This window comes from Castanea sativa, chromosome 2 (genome assembly GCF_040712315.1).
Source record: "Castanea sativa cultivar Marrone di Chiusa Pesio chromosome 2, ASM4071231v1".
NCBI lineage: Eukaryota > Viridiplantae > Streptophyta > Magnoliopsida > Fagales > Fagaceae > Castanea > Castanea sativa.
This window is the reverse complement of record NC_134014.1, coordinates 1,730,231-1,743,920: the sequence shown is the minus strand read 5'-3', so window position 1 is coordinate 1,743,920 and position 13,690 is coordinate 1,730,231. Positions and strand designations below refer to the sequence as shown.

Here is a 13,690-nt window from a genome sequence, read left to right as displayed (position 1 = left end):
TTTGTTATGATTTTTTATTATCATGATAATCTCCTTTAAGAGGATGAGGAATTTGAATAATTTATTTGAAACTTAAAAAGTATAACATAATTTTGAAGAATATGTACTACCTCGTAAAGGAATAATACCAATCAAACACACCCAAAATAATTGTATGATATTGTGGCGGTCAAAAACACAAAACTAAAGAACTAAACTTGGTTTAAGATCAACCCAACTAATTTCTTAAGAAAGAGAGTTAGAATTCCACAATGGAAATATCAAATAGGTGGTTGAAGTCGAGAATAACTGAATGAAGATCTTGTATAAATGAAAAACGGTTTCCCGAGGTGCATACAGGAGTTTGAAAGGGAAATACAAGTTAAGACTCTTCTCACTTTCTCTCTCTTGTTCTTCCTCTAATTTTTCCGGATCCATTCTCCTATTGTCATCCTCTTCTTTTATAGCCATCTTCCTCCTCCTCTAGTTGTCTTGCTCTTAGAAAGATTTAGGGGAAACTTGTCCCATCAACACCTTTTCCTGCCATTTATTGACTATGAAGACAGATTTTTAAGGGTGCTTTTGCTGTTTAGGCCAGTCATTCAACATTAAATATGATTGACATTAGTTAGGGAGAGTTTATTAATGCGGAGGTAATTGTCTTTGATATGAATACAGTTGGAAAAAAAGAACTTTGATCTGTATGTAAATTTTGTTTTCTAGTGGCAATGCACACTTAAATACTAAAGGTTGCTAAGGTTGATTTTTTCAATGAAGATCCCCACAATGGGTCCACCGCTGCCGGTCAAAGCAAAACCATATCCATACCCACTTATTCAGCTCAAGGCCAAACAAATAATCGACCCGTCATTTCCCATCACCAGAGAAGGGAGGCTTGATTACCAAAGGCACCCCACCCAGTCTCGCAGAAAGAGTCACGTGTTCGACTGTCAAACAAAGAAATGCCTTAAAATAGGAACCATCATGGACTACCTAGCCGAATTGTAGGGAAGGTATGATGTTTCAAATGATTTGGGATCTAGCGAACACACTTTCATTTTAGAATTGGACTCCACATTGGTAATTTCTAGGCAAACATCTTGGGTATTCTTTTCTTTTTTTTTTTAATTTTTTTTATAGTGTTTTCATTTGTTTTCTCTTCTTTATTATTTGGTATTGAAAGAATTAAGCTGAATTCTTCCACGAAGAAGGATATGAGAAACATGGAAAACCCCAGTATTTAAAAAAAAAAAAAAAAAACCCTTTTCTTTCACTAATACTGAAAGGAAAAACACACAGGTCTCTTCTTCTTCTTCTTTTATTTACTAAAAAAATTACCTTCTTTTGCCACAAGTGTGTGTATATATATATATATATATATATAATTTATGTAAATATAATTTTGAATATATAGATTCTTTATTTAGGTAGTTTGGAGGCGAAAATAGCAAATTAGCCATTACTTTCCAACTATATAGTTAGGAGGCCCAGTTCCTAAACTATATAATTTAGTAACATCTCGAGTCTTAGAGGCTCGATTTTGGGCCAATAAATCGAGTCTTTGAGGCTCGGTTTTCCAGTTTGATGTGGCATTTTTTCCATGTGGCGTCCACTTGAAAATCGAGTCTCTAAGACTTGAGTTTTATACCAAGCATTAGAGACTCGATTTCTATGCTCGAAGATTCCACGTAGATGCCACTTGGATCTCGAGCCTTAGAGACTCGGTTTGCTAAAAGTGAAACCGAGTCTCAGAAACTCAATTTTTAAATAGGGTCTATTGGTCCACGTTGGCTGGTCAGAGGTCCCATCTGTCACTTCCATGTCTGTAGGTCTCTCATCCATGTCTGTAGGTCTCTCGGGAATCTTCAGAAAAGGAACTGCCCAGGAATCTTCAGAAAAGCAAAACCCTCTCCAGATTCTTCAGAAAAGCAAAACCATCCCAGTTGGATATTTAATGAATGTCTAGGTCTCTCAACTCTCATACACATTCAGCAAACATTGCTTCTCTCTCAACTCTCATACACATTCAGCGAAAGAACATTGCTCCTCTCTTAACTCTCATACAAGCCCAACATTCATTGTAGTCTCCCTCTCTCACTCTCATACAATCCCAGCAGCATATTTGCACATCCTCATGTCAGGTAAGGGTCTCCTCACTCTCTAGTTGGTTGTTTAGTGTATATAAGTGCTTTAGAAAGTGTTGCTTGCATTGAATTTGTCATGACATTTCTTGATTATTTGTTATTTGTTTGTATTAACCACTATATATATAAATATATTTAAATATATGTTTACATACATATATATGTATATATATATATATATTTATATTTATATATATGTATATAAATATAAATATATATATATATATTTATATATTGATATTTATATATATATATAAATATATATATATATATATGTGTGTGTGTGTATAAATACACATATATTTATATATATATATTTATATTTATATATATGTATATAAATATAAATATATATATATATATTTATATATTGATATTTATATATATATATATATATATTTTAGAAAGTGAGGAGAAAGATATATATATATATATATTATTCATGATATAGGAAGTCTTTTTGCTAGCTTCCTTTTCTCCATAATTTGTATTAAATTTGAGTTTGAATATCACATCTAGTATATTTGACTGTATATTAATGCCTTGATTTTGAAATTAGATGATATGTCTAATTTTGATTGCTCATGATCATATTTACATTAGTTTTTTTTTTTTTTTTTGTCTGATGAACCCTGCTCTATGTTATTTCATTAATAGTAGTGTAATAGGGTATGCCATGAATTTTCTTGCACTGGAATGATGATGTTACATAATTGCACTCATTCATTTGCACATCCTCATGACTTTTGTTGTTTGGTTTGATATTTTTATTTATATTTTTGTTAGAACTGAGTTGAAATTTTGTAATGGGGGTGAGTTTTGTTTTTAGTTTTTTTATTTGTTTGAGTACGAAATGATAATGATTGAGTGTGTTTGTATGTGATGTGGGGTGAGTATATGCAATTGTGGGGTGAGAAGTTGTAATTTTTGCAGGCTGTGTATAGTCAATCCACTTAGCATTTGCAGCAGCCATTATGCACAAGAAAGTAATACAAACATTAATTGGAATAGATGACAGAAGTAAACAAACAATAATTCAATATCAAAAGTTTTCAATAAGTTAGTAATAATTATCCCATGATTAACAAAATGTTAAAAAAAATATTTTGGAACTGCACAATCAAAATTGACACTTAATTGACACAATCAAAAAATATTTTGGAACTTTTTAACACCATTTGTATTTAGAAAGAAATCTTACCCATCCATGCACACAAAATTATTGGGAAAATAACGTGACTTTACAATTGACATTTCAATTCAAAAAAAAAAATTCAATTAAACAGGTTTTTTGCGTAAACTAGCAAACTCGCCAACATTTATGCAAATAATTAATGATCCTCATCAACATTTTAGGGAACTAATTGAATTTTTTGTTTCCTAGAATCTTAGATTCACCGAATTACATTTCTAGGAATAAAAGACTGTTTCATTATTACAGTCTCATAACAACTCGACAACAATCAATCTACGCCATTAATCAAAACGTGCAACAAACAAGCACACCTTCCATACAAAGCAAACCAAACTAAAATGGTCATGAGAAGATGAATTGGAACTTGACCTTTTAGTTTTAGAAGCACTTTTCTTTAGTAATTTGATACTCTTTTTAAAATAGACCATGAATTCAAGTATACCTTACTTTTCCTAGAATGTAAGGAACATAATTCCATTCAACTACAACAACAGAATTGATCATTTTCACCAAAAAATCTATAAAAACAACCAACAACATTTTATGATATGCTTATAGCACATGAAGGTGAAGAAATAATGAACAAACCTATGAACTAAACAAATACTTATCAGAAAAAAAAAAGAATGAAACAAAAAATGGGCACGTATAAACAAAAATAGAACACTCACTAAAGAGTAAAGTGTTTAATTTCCTTAGACAATGTGGCTCAAGTCAAGTCACAGCAATGGCTTGAAATGAAACTGTGATACTTCGTAGCAAAGATTGAATAAGTCACACATGCACACCTTGTTGGATCTTCAATCCAAGACCTCACTCTTCACTTAGCCCTTGTAAGGGGGAGGAGGAGCTTGTTAAGCTAAAGTTACTAACCAAAGATTAAATAATTTAAAAAATGAAAAATATCTGAATCTAAATTATGCCAATTCAAGGTTAGAACCCGATTAAAAAAAAACCTATTTTCACAGCAAATTCAGCATAGAAAGTTAACTATAGCATGGACAGAGCAAACTCAAACAGTGAAAAGTAAAAACTGTGATAAATGGAATTATACATTAAGTTTGAATTGTAAGTTTGTAATACATACCCAATAAAGAAAATTGCCAAAAACAAACACCTCAAATGATTCCAAATTCTCTACCAATGCCTAAATATGGAATTATTTAAATGAAAAAAACAATACAATTTAATATACTCTCTACCTACTAAGAATAGTAGGGATCAAGTCCAAATCACGTTACTTATAATCAACCAATTTTACCTTTTGTAAACCTGATCCTTCTCATCAATCAAAAATAAACTCTCAAATTATATAAACAGAAAAGGCAGACTTAAAGTAGCTTCAACTTTTTGCTTACTCAGCATCAAAACAAACACATATTATTATTTAACTCAACGAGAAATGATATGTCCACAACATTTTTACAACAAATCTTAAGTGGCAGGTTGTTACTGGTTGTTATTGTTGGGGCAAAAAAGTAATCTTAGTGTTAAGTTCAAATTTGAACCAATAATAACTAATCACCTATGATTTGTTGTGAAAATGTTGTAAAAATGTTGTGGACGTAGCACCTCTCTTAACTCAACCGTTACTCTGCAACAATCACGCGCACCATCTGTTCAAAGCAAACCAAACAAAAGCAGTCAAAACCGCAATCAAGACACATCATCAGATAAATTAACAAAGTAGCACCACATAATTGAACAAAATGAATCCAAAGAAACAAGTGCACCTTCCATACAAAGAAAACCAAACTAAAATGGTTTAAACCACCATCAAGACACATCATTAGATAAATTAACAAAGCAGCACCACAAAATAGAACAAAATCAATCCAAAATTCCCTGACATTATCAAATTTAGCATGAAGAAAGTCATCAAACTTTCAATAACATGGATCCAATTAAACACTAAATCATCAACTTTAACAAAACCCTAACATCAACAATTTAATTTAACAAAGACCCAGTTAACAAACCCTAACATCATCACTATAGAACAATGCATAGTTCAAGATAGAAATTTGAAATTTGCCTGATACCAACCCACGAACAGAAGAAAGCGCAAAACAAAACCAAAAAAAAAAAAAATCAAACCCGCAAACCAATTCAATCTCAAAAAAAAATAAAGCTTCGATCTTTTTTAACAACTCTATTAGAAATTCAATACAGAAGCCAAAATAGAAAAAAACTTGGTGAAACCAAAGTTTCTTTGATTTTTCCCACTGTTTCTCGGCAACCAAATAGTGAACTTTGTACAAAGCGACTCACCTTCTTCTTCTTTTTTTCTGAGAGACCGCGTAGATTGAAGGAACTCAAAGCTCTATATATCTTGCTGTGGCTTTATGAAATCTTTTGGCAAATGCGATGAATGTGAAATAGTGGAGACTGAGTGGAGACTGAGTGAGAGAACAGTGAGTGAGAGAAGAGGGTGAGTGAGTGAGAGTGGAGAGGGTGAGTGAGTGAGAGAGGCTGAGGTTCAGTGGTTCAGTGTGAGAGTGAGAGGGAGAGGGAGAGTGAGAGCGTGAAAGTGTCTGCTCTGTGTTAGAGAGAGGGTGAGTGAGAGTGGAGAGTGTCTGATCTGTGTGAGGCGTTAATTTTGAAAAAACCCCAACTGAAATCGAGTCTTAGAGACTCGGTTTCCTGTTTTTTCCACGTGGACCAACCACGTCATACCCAGATGGCCACGTCACATAAATCGAGTCTTAGAGACTTGATTTCCAGGTAGACGCCACGTGGAAAAAACGCCACATCAAATTGGAAAAATTGAGTCTCAAAGACTCGATTTATAGCCCAAAATCGAGTATCTGAGACTTGAGATGTTACTAAATTATATAGTTTGGGAACCGGGCCTCCTAACTATATAGTTGGAAAGTAATGGCTAATTTGCTATTTTCACCTAGTTTGGAAGATGAAGAAGAGGGTCCCACATGCTTGAAGCTCTCAGTTGAGAAACCAAATTGTGGGAGCTGAGTTGATTGAGGTTGTGGTTATGGGTTGAGAGATTTTTCCATGGCGGCTTTAGCAGAAGCCGCATTTTCTTCTTTCATGTGGTAGTCTCTGTAGCACTTGGAGCAAAGGTTCATGGTTGCCGCATTGCCAAAGAACCCACAGTTGTTAGCGCAGAGCATTAGTTCTGATGGCTGGTACCTTGTACCCTCGTTCTGCTCAAAACTCATCTTTCTCTCTCGGATCTCTGTTTCTCTATCTCTCTCTCTCTGTTGAAAAAGAAAAACTAGAATTTCTTAGAACGCTAGCGTTGTAGTGTGTGTGAATTTCAATGACTATCTTCGATTCTTTATATAGTGTGCGTTTGGACGTGGATTAAAATTATAAATTATTTTACTATTTATTTATTTTTGTTGTTATTCATAGGTCTTACTGCACTTTTTGACACTATTTATGAGCTTCACTATATTATTTCAATTAACTTTTACATTTATCTACAGTACTTTCAGCAATAAGTTTTCAGTTTCAACAAAATAAGCGGTATCCAAACAAATTGATAGTATTAAAAATAGTATTAAAATTAATAAGGTTTAAATTAAAGTTGTACACACGGGTGGGATTTTTTTATTAAAAAAAAAAGAAAAAGAAAGACCCAGTTGTCCTAAGGAGACTCGGTCAGGAACCTTGATATACTTTAAAATAACAAGAAAAAAAACTTTAATATATTGAAGGAACTTTGATATTAGTGTCAGAGCTTCCGAGGTTTCTCTCAGCTGCTAATCATTTTAATATATTGAAAAGAACTTTGATATGAATATAGTAGAAAATAAAGAACTCTGATATGTCCGTAAATTTTGTTTAGCCAGTGACACAATGCATACTTAAATACCAAAGATTTCTATGGTTGATTTTTTCAATGAAGAACTTCTGTAATCATTGCCTTTCGTTTTGGTCAGTTTTATTATCTTATACCTTAATTGGTTTTTGTTTATACTTTATATGTTACGTGTTGTATTACATAATTTACATATAACCCAGAAATCGTCTTTATTAAGAAGGGAAGAGAGCAAGATGTCTCCTCAGTAATACAAAACCATAACAACCCCTAAAGAGGCCACAAAAAATAAGTAATACAAAACCATATCAACCCCTAAAGAGGCCACAAAAAATAAATATACATGAACTCCACAACCTAAGGGAACTCTTATAATAAATGAAGAATACAATAATAGTCATCATTAATCAAGAATAGGTAGGAATGTGGTGCTGCAAAACGCAGGCTGACAAACGAGAAGATCAGTACGTTGTGAAGGTTGAAGCAACTGTTGCACCACATATAAGGAAGAAGAGATGAGAAATCGACAACTTGATTGAACTTCCAGCCGATGTACTACCTTCTGTTGATGGCACGGTTTTAGATCCACTTCCTACATAAGTGAAAATCAACACCAATGATCAAATTAAGAAAATAAATAAATCCAATGATGTTTCATTGATGAGTATAAATTCAATAGAACTTGCTCAATGACACTTATTTCTTAAGGTTCTTTGTAAGGATTGAACTTTTTGAACCTAGAATTTGGTTTGTATAAGTCAAAATTTGACTGATCATGATAATTTTGCACAATTGAACAAATGATGAAGCAGTTTGTACCTGAATCCGAAGATGTTGGTGATCCTGCAGGAGAGTTGGATGGTGAAGCAGCTGCTGATATTCAAAAGTTAGCATAGATGAAAAAGATGCTCGATTATGAGAATTTTACATCCAATCACAACCTAGACAAGCAGTTTTGATGGGCAAATTACTAGTTTTAACAGTTACAATGAGAATTTGAATATGGGCTCTTACCATTACAGCTACTGAGAGGTGGGGTCTGAACATTACAAGCACCAGGCAAGGCTAGAGCCTGAGTTTGGTTGATGTTGATCCCCAATGAGGAGCTACCTCCATTAAGGACTTGGCACAAGCATTGTGGTTGTGAGCGGACTACACTAGCAAGCTGTGAGCAGCAGCCTGAAGATGGGGTTGAGGTGTTGCCAGTAATGTAGTTTAGGCACGGTGACATACTGATGATCACATTTGTACAACTCGACTGAGCCCAAGCTCCTGCCCAGAGCATAGTCACCAAGACTAGAACCAGACCCATCTCCATTTTTGTATAAGCCATTGGAATTGGAGCTCTCAAATTCAAATATAAGCTGGAAATGCCTGTGGATTTCTGTGATCTTGTAGCACTTAACTGACTTAAGTTGTGATTAGTTTGGTGGAAAAGGGGAAAAATGTATTGGCTTTTGTAGGGAAATCAATCAAGATAGAGACAAATGATGGATGGGTTATGTGGCTCAACAACTTCTCCTACTCTCTAACTGGTTTCTAACAGCGTGGTACTTGACATTTGGCATGCTTAAAAGTTTGCGTTTAGACCTGGAGACTTGGATCTTCTGCTGTAGTTAAGCTTAGGAAGAAAATATTAATTTTTGAAGTTCGGTTATGTTGGTGACTGACTGACTTTTAATATATTTGGCAAAGGGGCTAATAAGAACTTTCAAGGATTTCAAAGCTAGAGTCTTTAGACACCTGTTGTGAGAAGAAACTAGAAAGCATAACGTGTTTCTGACTCCACCTTCACTAGAATTGGCTTTATACCTCTAATCTTTGAGAATCTGTACTTACAGGGTAGATAGAAAGCAGAAATTTCCTATAGGAAAATAAAAAGGGGTGCATGATGTGACATAGGTATTGAGTATTGGAGGAGGTTGATACTTCCTGATAATGGCATACCTTAATGTTTCTTTGCTTTGAGCATAAGAAAATTGACTTGGCTAAAGATTGCTATTTGTGGTTGAGTGACATCTGTCTAGGGAGAATGACAGCAACTCTATCAAATGTATTTTTCCTCATAGAATTTTGTGCTTAGTTCGGTTTGCAAAAATGTTATAATAGCTTTATGGGGACCCTGACCATTATTTGGTATCATTTTCCTTCCAGACTCTAGTATGGGGCTAGCTTTGTTGTGAAAGTTGAGGGCATCACTGCCTTGAAACAACCCCTTTGATAAAATCATTTCCCTTCAAAGGGAGGAAAATTCCATTTACATTAACCATTGATAGAACCATTTACTTGTACTTTTTAGTCACATGACTTATTTAGTTATTCATATGGTTTTTTTTTCAAATATAAGTGTAATCCTTATATTTTTGAAACTTGAATTTTAAGGTAATATTTGAATATTTATCATTTTTGTTACTTTTTTAAGGGAGTAACGCTATAGCTAGTTACAAATTATTTTACAACATTTTATTAGTTTTCATCTAAACCCCCCATTAATATCACTTTTTTATTTATCAATAATTACTCAATACATCAGCAATTTGTAAAAAATTTTGTAAAATAGTTTTTATCTCTAGCATTATTCTTTTTAAGTTTCATATCTCTAATTTCTAATGCCATTTTGGTTGTATTTTTTAGCCCAAAAACTAAAGAGTTTGACCTAAATAGAATAAAATTTCATACTTTTTAACCCCAAAATTGAGAGAGTAAAAAAAAGAATTTTTGAGCCAAAACTGAAAAAGACAACTTACAAAAAAAAAAATCAATTTAAGGCCTAGTTAGTCAAAAATGAACTAAAGTAGATTGAGTGGACCGAATTGAACGAAATGGACCGAAGTTAACCGAATTGGGCCGAAATGTATAGAATGGACCAAAATGGGCCAAATGGTTCATTCATTCCACTTCGGTCCATTTGTTTCATACGGTCCACACCAACCCCACCAACCTACCACCTTTGTTGGAGTTGTTGTTAAAGTAAAGACAAACCCAATTCTCCAAACACAATAACCCCTCTAGTACAAAGCCTTGAAACACAAGATTGAAGAAAACCCAGAAAGCCAAAACATGAAAAAAGCAACATTTCGTTGCAGTGAGTGAGTCAAGGGCGTCAATTGTACAGGTCAAGCATGGACTAACTCTACCTAAAAGCTAGGAACTTTAGAAAAAGGAAACCATTGTTTGGTATTGTACTTGAAGAGGAGCGGTTTCTCAAAAAAGAAAAAAGAAAAAAAGAGCGTGGAACCCAAGGAGAATCAAGGAGGCTTGGTGAGGAAAAATCCAGTGCCAAAGGTAAAAAGGATTAGGTTTTAAAACAAAGAGTAAGTTTTAATTTTTACAAAACTTAGTTTTTAGATTTTTTTTTCTCTTGATTTTTTTAGTTTTTTTATGTTTTAAGAGGAAAGAAACATAGAAGGGTAGCAAAAATACAAATTTACCCTTATTTTAAACAAAGGTAAGTAACTGGAGACTAACAAAACTTATTTCAAGTGCGTAAAATGCCAATTTTAAACCAAAAATAGGCAAAATGTAATTACCCCATTTTTAAAAGATTAACTTGAAATTCAAGTTTCAATAATATAGGCATTATGCTTATATTTGAAAAAAAAAATGCTAAAAATATAAACTTGTGTGTATTATTGTTGAATGCAAAATACATTATATGTTTCATCACATAAAAATTATAAAAATAGAAAATAATTTTAAATAATATATGCACTACTTAACTTACAAATTTACATTATATTCTTATAAAATGATTATATTACATTTTCTCACACGAGTTTGTAACTGGATATTAATAATTTTCATGCTTTTGAAAATTGGATCATAGTCCGGCTCCATTACTAAACTACATCATTTTGTTTTTCAATAATAAAAAAACACAATAATTTTTTAGTCATGTATCTGTTCATGTAGGTTCCTAAATTACATTTTTGTTTCTATAATGTCGGAGGGAAGGCCCCACTAGGATGCAGAAGGAGCCTATTTCTTCTTTAAATCCGTTCGGAATTTTTGGATGCTTCTTCTTGCTAAAAGCTGCTTATTGCTCAATTATAAATGTTCCTAGAAAAAAAAAATTGTATATAAACAAATAAGTTAAATTCAGAAACTATAGACAAACACACACCTGTTATAAACTATGCTTATATGAAATTTTCCTTGGCATTTCCCTGGTACTTTATGCACAAGACCTTTCTTATGAATTTGTGTGAGTAAAGCTTTGAATAATAATAAAAATATTAAGTGATTAATATACTATAATTAGGCCCAAATTTATAGGGTCACATTTTTGGATTAAGTAGTGTTCTTATATGTTATATTAACTCCATAATTGGAGTTTTTTCAAGATGCTATTTCTCCAATAATATCATAGGCCTTGCTATTTCGTCTAGTTAATGAACAATATTTTGATACTTACAATTTTAATTATTTGATCAAGTCTTTTGTCATTTTGTAGTTTGTTCAAATATAATTGGGATTAATAATCCAGATGCCACTATACTTTTACTTCCAATATAGTTCAGTATTCATTGTACAAGACTCTCTCACTTTTAAGAGCTTTAGGAAAAGTGGTTGGTAGACAATCCGACTGCTAATTTTGGAGAGATTGACTCTCATACTCAAATTTAGGACAAATCGTTTTATTGAAGGGTAGTTACCATAACAATAAGGTCTAACCTCAATGAATTTGCTTCTGATTCATCAAAAAAGAATCTTTGGCTCATCATCGTGTCTAGAGTATATTAAACTATTCCATGTATAATGCTCAGTAGATTCTTTTTGGGGCACGCATTCGAGAATTATGTGAGCTTAATTGCTTAGGAGACACCAATCATGCCAAGCAAAATGAATAAGAATAGGCCAAAACATAAGAAGAACAAGTTGGGTTATTGTTTAACAGAGTACACCTTTCTTCTTAATATATATATATAGGGTGAACCAAGTCTTACAGTAGAGATGAACATTAAACTATTGGAAACTGGAAAGTTATACCACTCATAAATATATTAAAAAGTAGAGTTTGGAAAACATATTGTATTAAACAGGATAACGCAATCATTAACCTAAAGCCGAACCAAGTGTTGGAGAAGAAACACTGGAAGTGTATTTGATACAACAATAATGCTAGTACTAAACACTTTCACACACTCACAATCTGTCATATAGGACAGTTAGCAAAGTGTGCGTGAAAATGTGTGATACTAGCATTATTGTATGATACAAGTTTTATAAAAGAGATTACATAAAAGCAGGTAAAACACACATGTAAGACCCCAAATTGTAGTTCGACTGTTCAAGCACAAAGAAATCCCAAAGAAAACTCAGAAGCTGACACAAGTTGAACCATATGCAGCCACGAAGATGAACAGGAAGATGAGCTGAAGGGGCATCTCTATGATAGCACCATTAGAAAAGCTTGCACTAGTCGATGGAACTGTTTTAGATCCAGCTCCTGCATCCATTCACATGTAAAGATGAACATTATTGTTATGGGTTCTGGTAGTGAACACTGGTATCAGAGTTTCCACAATCACAACATATTGACCCTTTAAGATAATGCGTAATTATCTTTTTGTTTAGGGAAGTGACATAGTTTCCAATGATAATGCTTTCACTTTGAAGATGAATTTATGACACTCAAATGAAAATCAAAACATCATATGGAATAATATTCACATCTTTGACACTCAAGACATCATGACCGTTTGAGTTCTTTCATGGTTACCGCTAACCTCTTATATAAATGCTGGAGTTGGTACTCGAATTTAAAGGAAGAAAAATTAATCAATGTAACTCTCACATTTTATTGAAGCTTCCTTTGATTGTTCAAGACTTATTAGAACTCCTCTTGTAGAAAGATGAGTAACAAAATATTAAGTTTGAAAATAACAAATTGTATTGTGATACCTCACATTCTGCGGATTGGATTGATGTCAAACCAGTAGTGAATTAGACCTTTGTATATATATCATTAATTTTAAGAAAAATTTGGTTGGCATATTTCAGATTGTGAAGTACCTGATGTTGATGAGCTAGTTGAAGCGTCACTAGGTGAGCCTTCTGGTGAACCAACTGGTGATGTTGCGGGTCCATTAGCAGCTGCCCCAAGTTAAATTTAATCAACAACTCTATGTTATGCAGTTTGATATATCACTAAAATTGAAAATGAAGTGTTGGTTTGAAAATTACCATTGCACTGGCTGACAGGTGGAGTTTGCACATTACAGGCAGCTGGGAGCTCAAGAGCAAGTGTTTGATTGATTGTAACACCCAGTGATGCACCACCACCATTAAGTACTGTGCAAAGGCATTGTGGCTGTGATTGTACAACACTAGAAAGTTGTGAGCAACATGAAGCAGATGGGGTTGAGGAGCTCCCACTGACATAGTTAAGGCATGGAGCCATGCCAATAAGCACACTGGTGCAACCTGATTGAGCAGCGGCTCTTGCCCAAAGCATGCTCACTAGGATCAAGGCTAGACCCATATCAATCCCTCCTATGGCCATGGATGGTTGAAGATATTTTGGTTTTGTCCCAAATGTCTAGTAGTGAAGGGAACTGTGTTGCACTTGGGTTAAACAGTGGAGGG

The 13,690-nt window shown here is 33.5% G+C and overlaps 2 protein-coding genes across 3 annotated transcripts; both read right to left on the bottom strand.

Annotated features, from left to right (window-relative positions):
* Positions 1 to 7,289: 7,289 nt before the first annotated feature.
* On the bottom strand, positions 7,290 to 8,672 carry LOC142624010 (non-specific lipid transfer protein GPI-anchored 5-like). Of its 2 annotated transcripts, none has more exons than XM_075797506.1 (3): positions 8,117 to 8,672; positions 7,922 to 7,972; positions 7,290 to 7,694 (listed from the first exon to the last, which is right to left on the bottom strand). In XM_075797506.1, the coding sequence occupies exons 1-3, from the start codon at positions 8,433 to 8,435 to the stop codon at positions 7,564 to 7,566; spliced, it is 501 nt and encodes a 166-aa protein (XP_075653621.1). In that variant the 5' UTR covers positions 8,436 to 8,672; the 3' UTR covers positions 7,290 to 7,563. The 2 variants fall into 2 exon arrangements, with proteins under 2 accessions (XP_075653621.1, XP_075653620.1); XM_075797505.1 differs by having other exon boundaries at positions 7,922 to 7,975; positions 8,117 to 8,564.
* A 3,398-nt stretch (positions 8,673 to 12,070) lies between these two features.
* On the bottom strand, positions 12,071 to 13,690 carry LOC142625934 (non-specific lipid transfer protein GPI-anchored 15-like). Its single transcript, XM_075799691.1, has 3 exons — positions 13,289 to 13,690; positions 13,118 to 13,198; positions 12,071 to 12,551 (listed from the first exon to the last, which is right to left on the bottom strand). The coding sequence occupies exons 1-3, from the start codon at positions 13,605 to 13,607 to the stop codon at positions 12,421 to 12,423; spliced, it is 531 nt and encodes a 176-aa protein (XP_075655806.1). The 5' UTR covers positions 13,608 to 13,690; the 3' UTR covers positions 12,071 to 12,420.

Bases quoted from the DNA above. Each gene is read 5' to 3' on its own strand.
- LOC142624010 (XM_075797505.1), bottom strand. From the start codon at position 8,435: ATGGCTTATACAAAAATGGAGATGGGTCTGGTTCTAGTCTTGGTGACT. The intron at 7,976-8,116 runs GTAAGAGCCCAT...TTTGAATATCAG, and splicing joins ACCTCTCAGTAGCTGTAATG to CAGCTGCTTCACCATCCAAC. The intron at 7,695-7,921 runs GTACAAACTGCT...TCACTTATGTAG, and splicing joins ACCAACATCTTCGGATTCAG to GAAGTGGATCTAAAACCGTG.
- LOC142625934 (XM_075799691.1), bottom strand. From the start codon at position 13,607: ATGGCCATAGGAGGGATTGATATGGGTCTAGCCTTGATCCTAGTGAGC. The intron at 13,199-13,288 runs GTAATTTTCAAA...AACTTGGGGCAG, and splicing joins ACCTGTCAGCCAGTGCAATG to CTGCTAATGGACCCGCAACA. The intron at 12,552-13,117 runs GTACTTCACAAT...GAATGGATGCAG, and splicing joins AACTAGCTCATCAACATCAG to GAGCTGGATCTAAAACAGTT.